At 38.2% G+C, this 14,304-nt stretch overlaps 1 protein-coding gene across 4 annotated transcripts in view; it reads right to left on the minus strand.

The window, feature by feature from the left end:
* The window catches only part of KEL (Kell metallo-endopeptidase (Kell blood group)), a 51,407-nt gene extending 38,077 nt beyond the window's left edge, over positions 1 to 13,330 (minus strand). For all 4 annotated transcript variants that reach the window (XR_014174284.1, XM_081940486.1, XM_081940485.1 and 1 more), the window contains exons 1-4: positions 12,949 to 13,330; positions 6,391 to 6,523; positions 3,131 to 3,334; positions 84 to 208 (exon numbers count right to left, since the gene is read on the minus strand). Coding sequence is in view for 3 of the 4 variants with exons in the window: in XM_081940486.1 (XP_081796612.1) it covers positions 84 to 208; positions 3,131 to 3,334; positions 6,391 to 6,523; positions 12,949 to 12,966 (480 nt within the window). In the remaining variant the exon portion in view is untranslated. The remainder of the gene's footprint in view (positions 1 to 83; positions 209 to 3,130; positions 3,335 to 6,390; positions 6,524 to 12,948) is intronic.
* Positions 13,331 to 14,304: the final 974 nt, after the last annotated feature.

The raw sequence follows: 14,304 nt of genomic DNA on the forward strand, positions 1-14,304 counted from the left end.
TAATATGAAGAAGATAGAACCTATACTAGAATACATCTATGCCTGGGCAAAATCAAACATCCACATTAATGTACAGCGATCACCTCATTTATGAGCTTCTTCAAAGGCTCAGCACCTTGCGCTTCAATCTGATCCGTACTCATGCAAGAGGTATAAAACCGCACAGCTTTCTCCTTTGCTGAGCCACTAGTCCCAAGTTGTCGTTCCTCTGAACAAGAGAAAGCATTAAAATCAACAAAAATCATTGGGAGATATTTTTTTAAAAAAAAATGTGACACAACCCAAATTCCTTTCAATATGACAAGCTATAAAATGCATGGTGAAACAAAGCTAAAATTCTTTCATTCCGATAACAGTGTTTTCTATTTCTATATGTGCTTCTTCACATACCCTCCGGATATTAGGAATACCTCTGACCTCCGCTCCTTTCGTATAAAGCTCAAGACCCACCTATTCCAAGTAGCTGGCCTGGCTCAACTTTGATCTAACTATATCGCTCCTGACGGGTTTTTATTTGGGTATTTTAATTGTATTCAATTATTTAGGGGTTTCTAAACATTGTATTTTATTGTTTTTATTCATTAGCCGACCTCCTCCTTGTACATGTCTTGGTATATGTTTTTGTAATATGTATGTCTTGTCTATATATTTATTTCATATGTTTTATTGTACGCCGCCCCGAGTCCTTCGGGAGAGGGTGCGGCTAAGAAATAAATATTTTATTATTATTATTATTATTATTATTATTATTATTATTATTATTATTATTATTATTAAATTATTTGTAATCAACTTTAAGAGGTGCTATTTGAAAAGAAGAATCTGAGTGAAACCAATACATTGGTCTGGCTGGCTAGCAGAAATAATCCTAAATTTAAATCATACTAAGTTTAAATCAGGGTTCCTACCAGTTTGGACCAGTTTGATCGAGTAGATAGTAACTCGACCTGCCATGCCCCCGAACCATTTCTATTATCAGCGGCAGAATCTTGTTTTTTGGTTCTGCACATGCTCAGAACAATCTTCATTGCAAACATTTATTTTTTTCCTTTTCTAATGTTCTGCGCATGCGCAGACCTTTTTAGCTGCAAATGCGCACATGCACGGAGTGTACGTTTGGCATGCATGTGAGCGAATTTTTTTGTGCACCGAACTGGCAGTAATGCCAGTAGCAACCCACCTCTAGTTTAAATCATATTAAGATTATTAAATCAAATCATATTAAGGTTATATCCATGAGTTCAACAGAGAACAGATCCCCATATGCTTTGGCATTCATATGTCTGCTTTACTGCATTAGGACATAATGTACAATATTTTTACCCAACCACTTCCTTCAGATGTGTTAGATTCCCATTGCCTTTTATTGGTCAGGGAATGGAGGTGATGACCCTTTCTCCACCCATGGAAGAAAGAAGAACGCATAGGTGAAGAAGCATCATGAAGACATTATGGCTGCAGAAATCAAAGTTTGATCATCGAATTAATTTGGTTACATTTGTGTTGACATAATTACCTTTCTTTTGAATATGGCTAAAAGTGACATATTGAATTCGCGCAAAAAGACCTCCAAAAATGTTATCTGATTATGTTATGTTTGTAACGTTTGTATTAATTGGAAAGTTGATATAATACCATAGAGAAATGCAGTTGCTCTGGGATTTATTAAGTAGCGTACTTCCGGGAGAAATATTATTTGGCTGGATTTAAAAACTCACATGAGGGATCTATTTTGAGTTGTGATCGTCCCTGTTCTCTCTGAGGGGTGCTTGGTGCTCTCTAAGCTTGGTTGTTTTCTTGTGGATGTTTCATTATTCAAACTAGGTAACAAGGTAACATCATGAGATGTTACCTAGTTTGGGTAATGAAACGCCTACAAGAAACCAACCAAGCTCAGAGAGCATCAAGAACCCTTTATTTCAACCCTGAGCTACAGATATTCTTCTTTATTGGTCTGTTCTCTCTGCATTCGAAAAGAGTATCAAATGGACTTTTTTGAATTTGACCTTTGGAATCCTTATGTTTCATGGGTAGTCTTTTTCCATTTGAAAGTTTTGTTTTTTATTGTATTGAATTTTTTTATTAATGTTAGGTGACTTGGCTATCATTTTTCTTTAGCAGAAAGGAGCAGGAGGAACAGAAGTAGTAGAGATGATAGATATGTAGAATTGAGGAATGCAGAATGCAGAAAAGGAAAAGTCAAGAAGAAAGTAGGCAACTAATAGAGGAGAATATATATTTCTTATATATATATAACTGGCAGAAATGTTATATGGTAACATTGGGTTACCGTGGGTTACCACGGTCATCACAAATGGCTAAGAATGAGGGACAGTAGAATGCAAAAGGTTTCAAACCTCTTCATGCCACAGAACCTATTCATTAAAATCATGATCATCTTCATAATCACCATCCCAGAATCCCAAGAGGACAAACTCTAGTGATAAAATTTAAGTGAATTTTTTTTTAACCAAGAATCTCTAACAGAATCCAATCAACTTTTTTAACAGTCAGAAGAAAGAATATAGCACTGCAAGGAGCAGAGATTTTGGTAATTGTACTACAAGTGAGATGAATAAATGAATCATACTTCATGCATCAAACTGAACAACACTTGATGAAATAATGTAATCAAAAAGAAATCCCTAAAATTATGGGTTCACAGTGGAATATGAATAAGAATAAATAATAGATTCAAAAGAATAAACAGATTTAAAAGGAATGCATATAGAAATGGTTAGCTAAAAGCTCTCCTTACCCCTCCAGTTTGATACATTTAGAAACAAAATGCTCTTTATATCAAAAGAGTAGGAAATGTTATCTAGTGATATTTTTGCCAAATAAAAAATTACCATCTGAATTGGTTTTAAATTTGTTCCGTTGCAGGTTGTTATACTTGCAATTGGGAGTATATGTAGATTTTTTGATAACAGGGAGTTGGTATAAAGAATCTTAGTACTTAATGAATCTATGTCTGTTACATGCTATATGTTCATTAATGGTATAATTACTAGCAGTCCTATTTAGAATATGTTCCTGGTCTTCCCACCCCCCACCCCCACCCACCCTCACCCTAGATATCTGCATAGGATTCTGACCATAGAAGTAACCATATGCATTGTTCCTCTACCTAAAAGTTTCTTCATGATGAGATGGTTTTCTTCCAAAAGTACATCAAACACATTCACTGAAGGTATATCAATGTCCCATGTGTTATTAGCCTGCCAGTTGCCACACACATAACTGAAGAAGTCTTCACAAGGATCAATGGTGGCATTCTGAGCCTCCTGCAGTCTAGTCAGGAGCACAAGGCAGGACACAGTATTGCAGCTTTCTGGAAAAACATAGGAACAGGGAGGAAGAATTGTAAATTATCTTGCCTTTACTGAAAAGTATAGATTGTTTTATACTATAACTTCAGGAAAACCCATAGCATATGCAATCTCTGGAGGTGTGTGTGTGTGTGTGTGTGTGTGTGTGTGTGTGTGTAAAATACTGTGGACTTCCATAAAGAGCAATTTTATTAATGGATGTTTTCCACCTACCGTGTTTCCCTGAAAATAAGACATGCCCTGCTAATAAGCCCAATCGGGCTTTTTAAAGCATGCGCCATAATAAGCCCTCCCGCGAAAATAAGCCCACCCCAACTATTTAAGCACATGCACAACCAGTCCCTGCCATTACCATTGTACCACTTACCAGTACAGCTTGCGGGGTAAAAAGAGGGCCCGCCACAAAAACAGTGGAAGGCGAAGCAAAGTGCTTCCACCACCCCCCACCCTTCCCTCCCACGCAAAAAGAGCCCGCCGCAAAAAGAGCGGCAGGCCAGCAATGCGATCACCCCCTCCCGCCTGTTCCTTCTCGTGCAAAAAAACACCACCCACCCCACCCCAATGGTAAAGGCAGCCTGCCTGGTTCCCTTCCACGCCGCCCCTTTAGCGAGGGGTGGCAGGTGGTGGTGGGGAGAAGCGAGGCATGTCTCTTACTTTTTCAGGTCCGTTGCTTTCCTCGCCCTTTTGTCCAGTGAATCCCCTTGTAAAGAAAACCTCATGAGTTCAACTCACAAGGTTTTTTTTACAAGGGGCTTCAATGGATGAAAGGGGCGAGGAACGAAACAGACCTGAAAAGGTAAGAGGCACGCCTCGTGGCCCAATGCCGCCCACCTCGCCCCAAGCGAGGGGTGGCAGGTGAGGGCTGAAGCGAGACACGCATCCTAGCGAGTTGAACTCATGAGGTTTTTTTTACAAGGGGTTCAACTGGACAAAGGGCGAGGAATGCAACGGACCTGGAAAGGTAAGAGGCGTGCCTCGCTTCTCCCCCCCCACCTGCCACCTCTCACTAAAGGGACGGCGGTGAAGGGAACCAGGCAGGCTGTCTTCACCATTGGGGTGAAGTGAGCAGTGTTGGGCTGCGAGGCGCGCCTCTTACCTTTCCAGGTCCATTGCCTTCCTTGCCATTGTGTCCAGGAAAGCCCCTGGTAAAAAAAAAAAACATCTCGCGACTTTAAGAAGTTTGATTGAACTCGCGAGAAGTGATTTTTTTTACCAGCGGCTTCCCTGAACATAATGGCGAGGAACATGAAGGAATTGGAAAGGTAAAAGGCGCACCTCACTTCTCACCTGCCCAGAAAATAATAAGCCCTCCCCCTATAATAAGCCCAAGGCCATATTTCGTGGGGCAAAAGAAAATAAGACCCTGTCTTATTTTCAGAGAAACACGGTAATTTTTCCTTTGGATTTTTTCATTCTTTCAAAATAAGTTCCTCATTGCTCAGAAAAATGTAAGTAACCTTGGCATGGGCTTCCCATAATTCCTTGAAAGTCACATGACATAAATCAGGCCATAGATCACCTACCTATATATCTTACTTTATATCATGAATGGCAATATAAATTACTAAGCACAATCTACAATAGAATTTGTTGTCATCTGTCTACTCCCTCCCCAAGGTCTTTCTTTTGTCTTTTGGCCATATATATTTATGTTTCAGTAATGTTGTTTGGTCAATGAAGCATCAGAGAAATGGTAACTTCTAAAAGGTGGTAACCAAACTAAATATTTGACTGAAGGAGAAATATTTACACTGAATATTTCATGAATATTTTAAAATATGTGGAACAGGAAAATATGACTAATAGTGTAAAGTGCTTTCTACAAATGTATTTGATATTACTGCTATCTTCAATGAGAAACTATGATAAATGAGGGGATCTAGGGATTTTTAAGAAGCAGTTTAAACATTAAGATGTAAAGGTCTTCTAAGAGCTTTCTGGGAGTATGGAAGTTGATGAGATTTCCATAACACAATAATCACACTTCTCGAGAATATGTGCAACTTTTCTCATAACTCTGTGGTGATCTTAGTTGGTAAAGATCTTTATCAATACAAATTATTATTCTGGTAAGTAAACATTAAAGCTCTGAAACTTGATTCCCTCGTTTTTCTTCTAATGCTATCATACTGCTCTGAATATAGCCCAAAGGAGAGCTTATTTCAGTTTTTTGCTAACGTTTCATCCAAATATGCTCTGTAAGATACACTCACACAGCATCTATACATTACAGGAACACCTGATCCCCTTTTAAAAGCAGATCACTTCTAGAATCCCAACAAGCTTCTGAACAGAATTGTGTATGATTACAATTTTCATACTTTTTAATCATTATAACCACCCTAAAGCAACTTTATGAAGCAACTTCAGATTTAATTAAGCATTTTTGGTTCCCTCAATCTGACAAAATGGTTTTGTCACTCATTTTTTATGCTCAACCTGGAGAGAACTAAGTGATAAGGGAGTGCCTTCAAATCAGGAGTGGGTTCCTGCCAGTTCTAACCTTTTCTAGAGAAGAGGTTCCACAAATCTACTGTGCTGTTTAGAACCAGTTCCAGCTCCCTCCCCCTGCCCATCCGCACCATGCTTGCCCCACCCACCGCTCACTGATTGGCTGGCTCACCAATCGCCCCGCCCGCCTCTAAGAGACCTATCTAAACCTTAAAGTCTTAAAGCTGTCAAGTTTGAACATCCCTGGGGGGGGGGGGGTTCTAAAGGGTGAGGGGTGCAAGGGTCTTGTAACTTGACAGCTTTAAGACTTGTGTGCTTCAAATGCCAAAGTTTCTGAGCCAACATTTTGGTTGCTAAGCAAGAGCGTTGTTAAGTGAGTTTCACCACATTTTACAAATTGGCCATGCCCACCCAGTCACATGACTGCCAAGCCATCCCACTCTGTCACATGGCCGGCAAGCTACTCCCACCTGGTCACATGGCCAGCAAGCCACTCCCACAAAGCAGGCCACACCTACAGAAGAGGTTCTAAAAAAAATTGAAACCCACCACTGCTTCAAATGCACAAACACAGAATAAGTCATTAAAAAAAGGAAAGCTCTAATACCTAGATCACATGTAATGATGGAGAAGACAATGACTAACACAAGACCAATGACAGCACTGAAGAGTAGAACATAAAGGAACAGGGATTTTCTTTGACGACATCTTTGCACAGTCCCTCTTGGGCTTTCATCACTCTGGAATCAAAGAAACACAGCAACCAGTTATTTCCTTGGGTAGACAGGACTGCAATAATTCTTATCCAGGAACCAAAATCAGGAGAAGTTTGAAGTCAGGTGAAAATCAGGGAACAAGTATCAAAACACAGATAATGAATTAATGGAGGAGGCTAAGAGTAGTAGTTCAGCGTGAATTCTCTACACTCAGTCTAAAATATAAGAAGTGCAGTTATACAAAAATCCTTCATTGGATACTATTTTCTATTGTAACATATTAATGAATTGTTTAAAGACACTCATATTGCATTGATATTTGAATATCAAGCTTAACAAAAATGACTATTTCACTGAATCATACAATTAGTATTTTCCATGAATACTTCAGATTTTCTAAGCAGAATCACTTCTTTATTATTTGTGTGAATCTTATATGATTATCAATACTTACAATGTCACTTTTTAATTAAATGAGGCCTTTTATGTTCCTAATAAACATACAAAATTTATCAACAAATGGGATATATTCCAAGGTATTCAAAGCTGGGGTTATTTAATATGAAATGAAATGTTTTGGGTAAATAGGAGTATGTGTGGAAACAGAAATGGAAGTGAACAAATTGCCAGAATGAAACAGTTTAGGTATAATGTAAAATAGTAAATCAACAGAACTAAAGTGGATATGGATATACATGGGAAATACGTTTGAGGATTTTAAAATCCCTTTCCTTTTTTTTAACTCTTTCATATTCTTCCTGGTCTCTAAAAATTGGATGACAGGGTACCCTGCAAGCTCTTACTTGTGCACTTAAAAATTAATACAACCTTGGGCATCAGATGATATAGTCAGCAGCTGAAGGTAGTACATGCACACCTGTCATATCAAATACTCCAGATAGAACTTACATAACAATTTTCATAATTAAACTTTCATAACATCACCTTAAATCAATTTGCACCTACTACTCAGAGTCTTCATTCATTGATCATTTTTAGAGAAGCAACCCTGTCAAATTTGTTGCCACAAAAGTGACAACCTACATTTATTAAAGTGGAGATTACAAAAACATGTCATAATCAATTAGTTGATCTCTAAGATACAACCCATAGAAAATATTAACACCTGGGCAATTATGTCTGGGCTCAGAAATTAAGCAGAAACAGACTTGGTTGATCCTTACGTAACTGACCTCCAGGGAATACCAAGGCTTTAAGCTAGACTGGGAAGCAGCCAGCACTGATTTGCTTTGATGGCAGCTTGCCATAATGCAGTGGTTCTCAACCTTCCCAATGCCGCGACCCTTTAATACAGTTCCTCATGTTGTGGTGACCCCCAACCATAAAATTGGTGTCTCGGTTCCTAAGACCATCGAAAATATGTGTTTTCCGATGGTCTTAGGCGACCCCTGTGGAAGGGTCGTTCAACCCCCAGAGTGGTCCCAACCCACAGGTTGAGAACCACTGCTGTAATGTATGGGGAGGGGGGAGGGATACAGTGAGGGGGGAATGAAAGGAATCAGAAGGGCCAACCAGAGACTACAGTTGAACGATACAAGGACACAGGCATGGGAACCGAATGTGAACACCTACCAAAGAGACACGAAACTTTAGAACTGTTACCAAAACAGCTAATTTGAACCTTATTGGACACTCACAAGATAAACATGGGGGGCGGGGAGCCTGGGGAAAGGGAAAATTACAGAATTTACATGGGAATCCTCAGATCTAGATTTACTTACACTGTAACCACTTGGCTTTAGTAAACATATACCTTTCACTGAAAATGGAGTCGAGGGTCTTTCATTCCTAAATGCCCAAGCTGGGACAGGCCTCACAGAGAAGTCCAAATCATCATCATCATCATTATCATCCCAGAAGGCAAACCAAACAAAAATCACCTAGACACATCTATGAAGTTACCAAATATTGCACTCTCCTTTAGAAAGGCTATTATTGGCATAGTCTGATTAACTAAACTACGGTATATATCTATACAGACATATGCATACAGTACTCCCATAGTTCTAACAAGAAAACAAAATGGATGTTTCCATGAAATCACTGGGAGCTGAGCTTAATGGAGACTTTACTTTTTCAAGTCTTGATTAACCATGAAAAGAAAATAAATGGCAGACAGGCACTTGCAAAAACTGCTGCAAGTGCATTAGTGTTTTTTAACATCAGCAACTTCAGGATGTGTGGGTGTTCCCCAGTCATCATGCTGGCTGGGGAATTCTGGGAGGGGAAGTCCACAGGTCCTGAAGTTGCTGAAATTGAGAAGCAGCAGCTTACAGCATAAGTAAAGGAAAACCAATATGTACAGAATGATGAAAGTGCAGCAAAGGATATGCTGGCCCAAATTTGCCAACAATAAATATACCTGACAGTCATCTCTATGAATCACTACTAGTATAATACAGAGGTCAGAATGAAGTATTTGAATCTTATAAGCTTGACACTTTTTCAGTCTGTCCTACCACACATAATGCCTGTCTTTTTTAAAAGAATGAAAGCAATAATTAAATCATTTTGCCATTCTGGCAATTGTCTCAAATCCACGGCAACTCTTCCAAGTGAGAAACTCACAGTACTTTCATTAATATTTTGAACTGAAAGGGATAGAATACACAATTTTCAGCACGATTTTCTGCAAGAGAGCCAAGTTAGATGTAGTGCTTAAGATGCTGGCTTAGAAACCTGAATACCATGAGTTCTAGTCCTATCCTAGCCATGAAAGCCTTCTGAGTAAATTTGGGACAGTCACAGAGGTGGTATTCAGCAGATTCTGACCAGTTTTGGAGAACCGATAGCAGATATTTTGAGTAGTTTGAAGAACCGTTAAATACCACCTCTGACTGGCCCCGCCCCCACATATTCTCTGCTTCCCAAGTCCCTGCTGATCAGGAGAAATGGGGATTTTGCAGTAACCTTCCCCTGGAGTGGGAAAGGAATGGAGATTTTACAGTATCCTTCCCCTGCCACACCCACCAAGCCATGCTGTGTCCACCAAGCCACACCCACAGAACCGGTAGTAAAAAACAATCCCACCACTGGACAATCACCCTCTCTCAGTTCAATTTAGCTCATAGGATTGTTGTGGGTTAAACAGAAAGAAATATTATGTATGTTTATTGCCTTGAGTTAGTTATAAAAACAATATTTTTCATATGGAACTAAATTAACAGCCTGAATATTTTAGGGCAGAAAATGTAGTCTTATTCCTTTTCTTTCTAACAATTTTTCTATGAAGTGGCAAAGAGCTGAACCTTTTCATAAATAATGCAGAAACTTGGAGCAGTCTGTTTATCAAACCATCTCCTGAACATTTGTCAGCTCGTCAACCAACCATCATGATTATTTTTACATAATTCTATAATTTTCTAGAGCTGAAATCTGAAGGTCGCATTGTGTTACATCTTGTTTCTGCAGATATAAGTGTGCGAGATAATCATAAGAGATTGGCAGCTGAGGAAGGAGGAAAACGATTATTTTATGCAGAGAGAAAGCCCAAGACCCACCTAGCACCTTCAGCCATATAATCACTTCCAGGTCATCCTCAACTCTTGCCATTTCTGTATGCAGGCCTATAAAGCAAGGATTGCCAAATCCCTGGAATAAAAGATTCACGGAAAAGATTTGGAAAAACCATTTTCTGGGGTTCTTGGTGTAACCAAGGTTAAATCAGCAGATGCAAACAGCATACAATAGTACTTGGTTAAATCTAGTGATCTCCATAGGAGTAGGGGCTAAAACATCTGGTACTCCTAACTGTTAGAATTGGACTGGGAAATTTGGGGCATGTCATTCTAAAGGGGAAAAAAACCCTGTTTTTTTCATACTCAGTTCTAAAACAGTGACAAAATTAGTAAGGAGCTATCTTACATTTTCTTATTTGGAGCTAGGCCAAAACAAAACTTAGCCTCATTAAAGAAAACATAGCAGAATTAACAAAAATCTTTAAGGTGTAGACAATATATAATTATATCTAATTTCCAAATCAAAATAACATTAATATATGTGTAGCCTTAGGTATTAATAATAATACATCAAAGCAAATCCATAGTACAGAAATATTCTTCACTTTATTGAATATTGTGCAACATTTCTAACCTTTAATTTTTTTTAAAAAAAAGAATGTCATATAAGTAAATATCAGCTGTTCTCTCATTTTGTGAAGTCTGTATCATTACGTGAAATCTGAACTTTGCATGTATCAGGCAGCTCGGTGCTATTTTTGGTATTCTGTAAAATGACAAGGTTAATTTTTCCTGATACAAAATTCTCCATAAAATTCTACTTTTGATCTGAAGGTTAGGAACTCTGACCGTGCCAAATGTTGTTCTTGCTCAAATAAATCACCTTGGCAGGAAAAGGGTAGAGAGAATGCTGGATTCAATGATGTCAGATTTGCTCTGTAATTGGAATGTCCTTTACAATCAGATTATCATTGGTTATATCAAAGATTGTACCTCAGAAATGATGCTAGCAGAGAATTTGAAAAATAAATGTTATTTTAATTATTTATTTGCTTTACTATCTCCCATCTCTCACCAGTAGAAGTTGGAGGATGGGAAGAATATATTTTGTGTCAGATTGGTTTATATGATAGTTTTAAAGGTAAGTTTTATTTATTTATTTATTAGTTTGTCAAATATGTACAAGATAGCAGGTGTAATTATGAACATGGACATGAACAAAGGAAATGAATACAAATAAATGGGGGCAGTAGGACAGGGACGGTAGGCACGCTGGTGCTCTTATGCGTGTCCCTTTTACGGACCTCTTAGGAATGGGGCGAGGTCCATGGTAGACAGTTTAAGGTTGAAGCTGTGAGGGTTTGAGATGTTTTTGGTTTGTTTTAGGAACAGATGAATAAATTAATCTCATGTACTCTTCTTCACTGCTTTTTAGCCCCAAGCATTAGTTCTAATTCCTTGTTACTTCTCTTTTCCTTTGCCCAAAAAACCCATTAATGTTGTTCTGAGATTTGCCATATGTATTTCTCGTCACGTGATCTAGTTTCATTCTCGGTGCTATTACATTCTCATAATATTGAGGCATATAAAGAACCTCCAAGAATATTTTTAGAAGACCTATGAATTAATACTAAACACAAATCAAGTTGACAGACATTTGTCCAAATAATCATCAGGAACTAAACCTGACACAGTACAATGCTCTGTGAAATTTGGCAAGCATAATACTTAATAGTGAGGTGGCCTATGTTAAAATTTTCTTCTGTTTTAGCTAAAACGAAAACAGATACTGAAGTGTGTGGTTTATAATGTGGATTCCCTATTGTGAATCTTATGGTATTTAGCATTTTCTTATGTTTTAGCTCCTTCAAATTTCAATTTGTTCTGATTTAAAAGATTTAAAAGTTGTTTATGCTTTTCTAACAGAAGGAAGACAACTATTTTTCCCAGTTTGGCTTCAAAACTGAGAACTAGGTAGAATGGGCTTTCCCCAGGATTAAGACAGACACAAGGGTCTCACTGCAAAGTAAGTGGAATATATGTGATAGGTATTTTATCATCAAAAAAGTTTTCATTGCAACATATGTTATTAAATTAAACTGAGCTATTAATATAAAGTGTGACTTATCTACGTAAAAACCACAAAAAAATGTCAGCGAGTTTGTATGTATTCGTATATTTCTTAAGGATAATCTCTACCACTTGCAATTGATTTTACTTTAAAATATGTTTAGCTTAAACAAATCCAGCACAGCATATTCAAGGAGGGATGGGGAGGGGGGGTGAGGTGGAGGTCAACTCTTGTAAATGAAAATATCTGACAAGCCAAGATCAGTGCAGCCAGACCCCCAAATATGACTTATTACATTGTATATCATTACATTTCAAAAGCAGCTGTAGATAACACTTTTTGGAATGTTGTTGTTCAATAGTTAGGAAATGACTGCACATCCGCAGTGGACTAAGTAGAGAATTAAAAATTTAATTCCCTAGAAAGATATAATTGTTGCTCAGTAGAGCATGGGGAAATAGGTATCACCACATGGAAGCAGTATCCGATATTTGTTTTCATCAATACATATGTACAAATTTTGCTGCAGAGGAAGCCTTTGTATGAATGCCCTAATTTCTAAAAATAGATACATTGCTGCTATACTCTGAAAGTTTTTGATGTGTAATTTTGTCTCCCTAATTCTGAGTCTGGCTGTAAATGAGCTAAAAAGCTAAAAAGAAAGAAAAAAAAGAAAAAAACTCTCTGCGTTCTGAACTGATAATTCCTCTATCTTAGAGACACAAAAGCAGAAATACAAGTTCCATTTTAGCTGGTAAACGTTTGTGTGGTGGTATCAGGATATCAGGACCGAATTAGCAACACATCTTTTTGTTCTCAAATTAAAGCAACTAATGCCTGAGAAGATAAATGCCTAAAATGAGATGAGCAAAGAGAGAGAAAAGTGGGCTCCATCCTACCTGCGGAGATGTCCTCATGATTTCACTTTTGAATTCTTTGCAAAACTTCTCTCTTTCTCCGGGTCCTTTACTCCACCTTCTCCTTAGAGGTTAGCAAAGTATATCATTTCAGAGCAGAGACCAAGTTTTCTGTTTCTACTCTGGCTAGAGGCATGACAGAGGAGGAGATGGAGGAGGAGTGGCAGGGAAACTGGTCAAAATAACATCCCTGAAGGAAAAAGAAGCGGATAACTTTCCCACCCACTTCTTCTTTGTATCATGGTTTCCTCCTGGAATGTGCAGTTCAAACACACTTTCGAGTCCTTGGAATGTAACGTGTATCTTTCCCCCCCAGTGACTGCACAGTAACTTCATTGCCTGCAATGGTTTTGAGACTGCAGCCTTTGACTGTCACTTTGCTGCTGAATCCCCCCCCCCGGATATTATCTCTTCCTCACATGCACATGGAGACACACCCAATGCTAGAATCCAACTGCTTTAACCACACTTGACATTCAATCCATAGTTTGCCCTCATAATTGTCCTGCTACTGCCTTTTACCCATTTTGCCATAATTTTGCATGCCTCCTTTGATCAGAGATATTTTCTTCACACTGCTTGTTTCAACTTGCTGTGCTGAGCCCTCAGGCTTCTGTTAATACCAAGATACAAATAATACAAGCTTTGACTTCCACTGATTCTTCTTCTTTTTCTCCCCAGTTCCTAAAACAAGTGATATTATAAATATGTTTCAGTGACTGACATTAGGACAATATTTTCTTCAGGTGAATAGAATATTCATAAACTTCTTTTGAAATATGCAGCCGACCAAATTTAGGCTTCATTATAATATTAGTCTGGCAAGCTCCTTCTCACAGGAAAGCACCCTTGGATAGAAGTTTTGTGGCAGAGAAAGTGAATGCTTAATTCTCTGCTCCTAAATGTATCTCTCTGGAGAACAGGGCAAAGGAGAGCATGCTATCAGACTCCTTTTACATATGGCTACAGTGTAACTTGCAAATTCAGCCTGCTTATGTCAGCTTTTCTGCCCTCAATGCCTGTGCACAATAATTCTGTATTTAGGAAGAAATTTTGCTTTTTTAAAAAAGAAACAAAGAAAAATATGTTTGTTTAATTATGAGATTTAGAAGCCACTAGACTCCAGAACAACTCTGAGAACTTTATCCTAAGAAAAATAGAAATCAATAAAACAGTTGTATGCATTTGGGCAAATAACACTTCCTATATTCTCCTTATAACATTATAAACTCAGACTAGGACACACACACCCCAGACATTTTATCCTGAACTGCACATTGAGAGTAGCATTCTTACAATGATGAGATAAGGATTACTATGAAATACAGCTGGTTTCCC

The sequence above is a fragment of the Natrix helvetica genome, assembly GCF_964273705.1.
Source record: "Natrix helvetica genome assembly, chromosome: 2".
NCBI classification, from domain to species: domain Eukaryota; kingdom Metazoa; phylum Chordata; class Lepidosauria; order Squamata; family Natricidae; genus Natrix; species Natrix helvetica.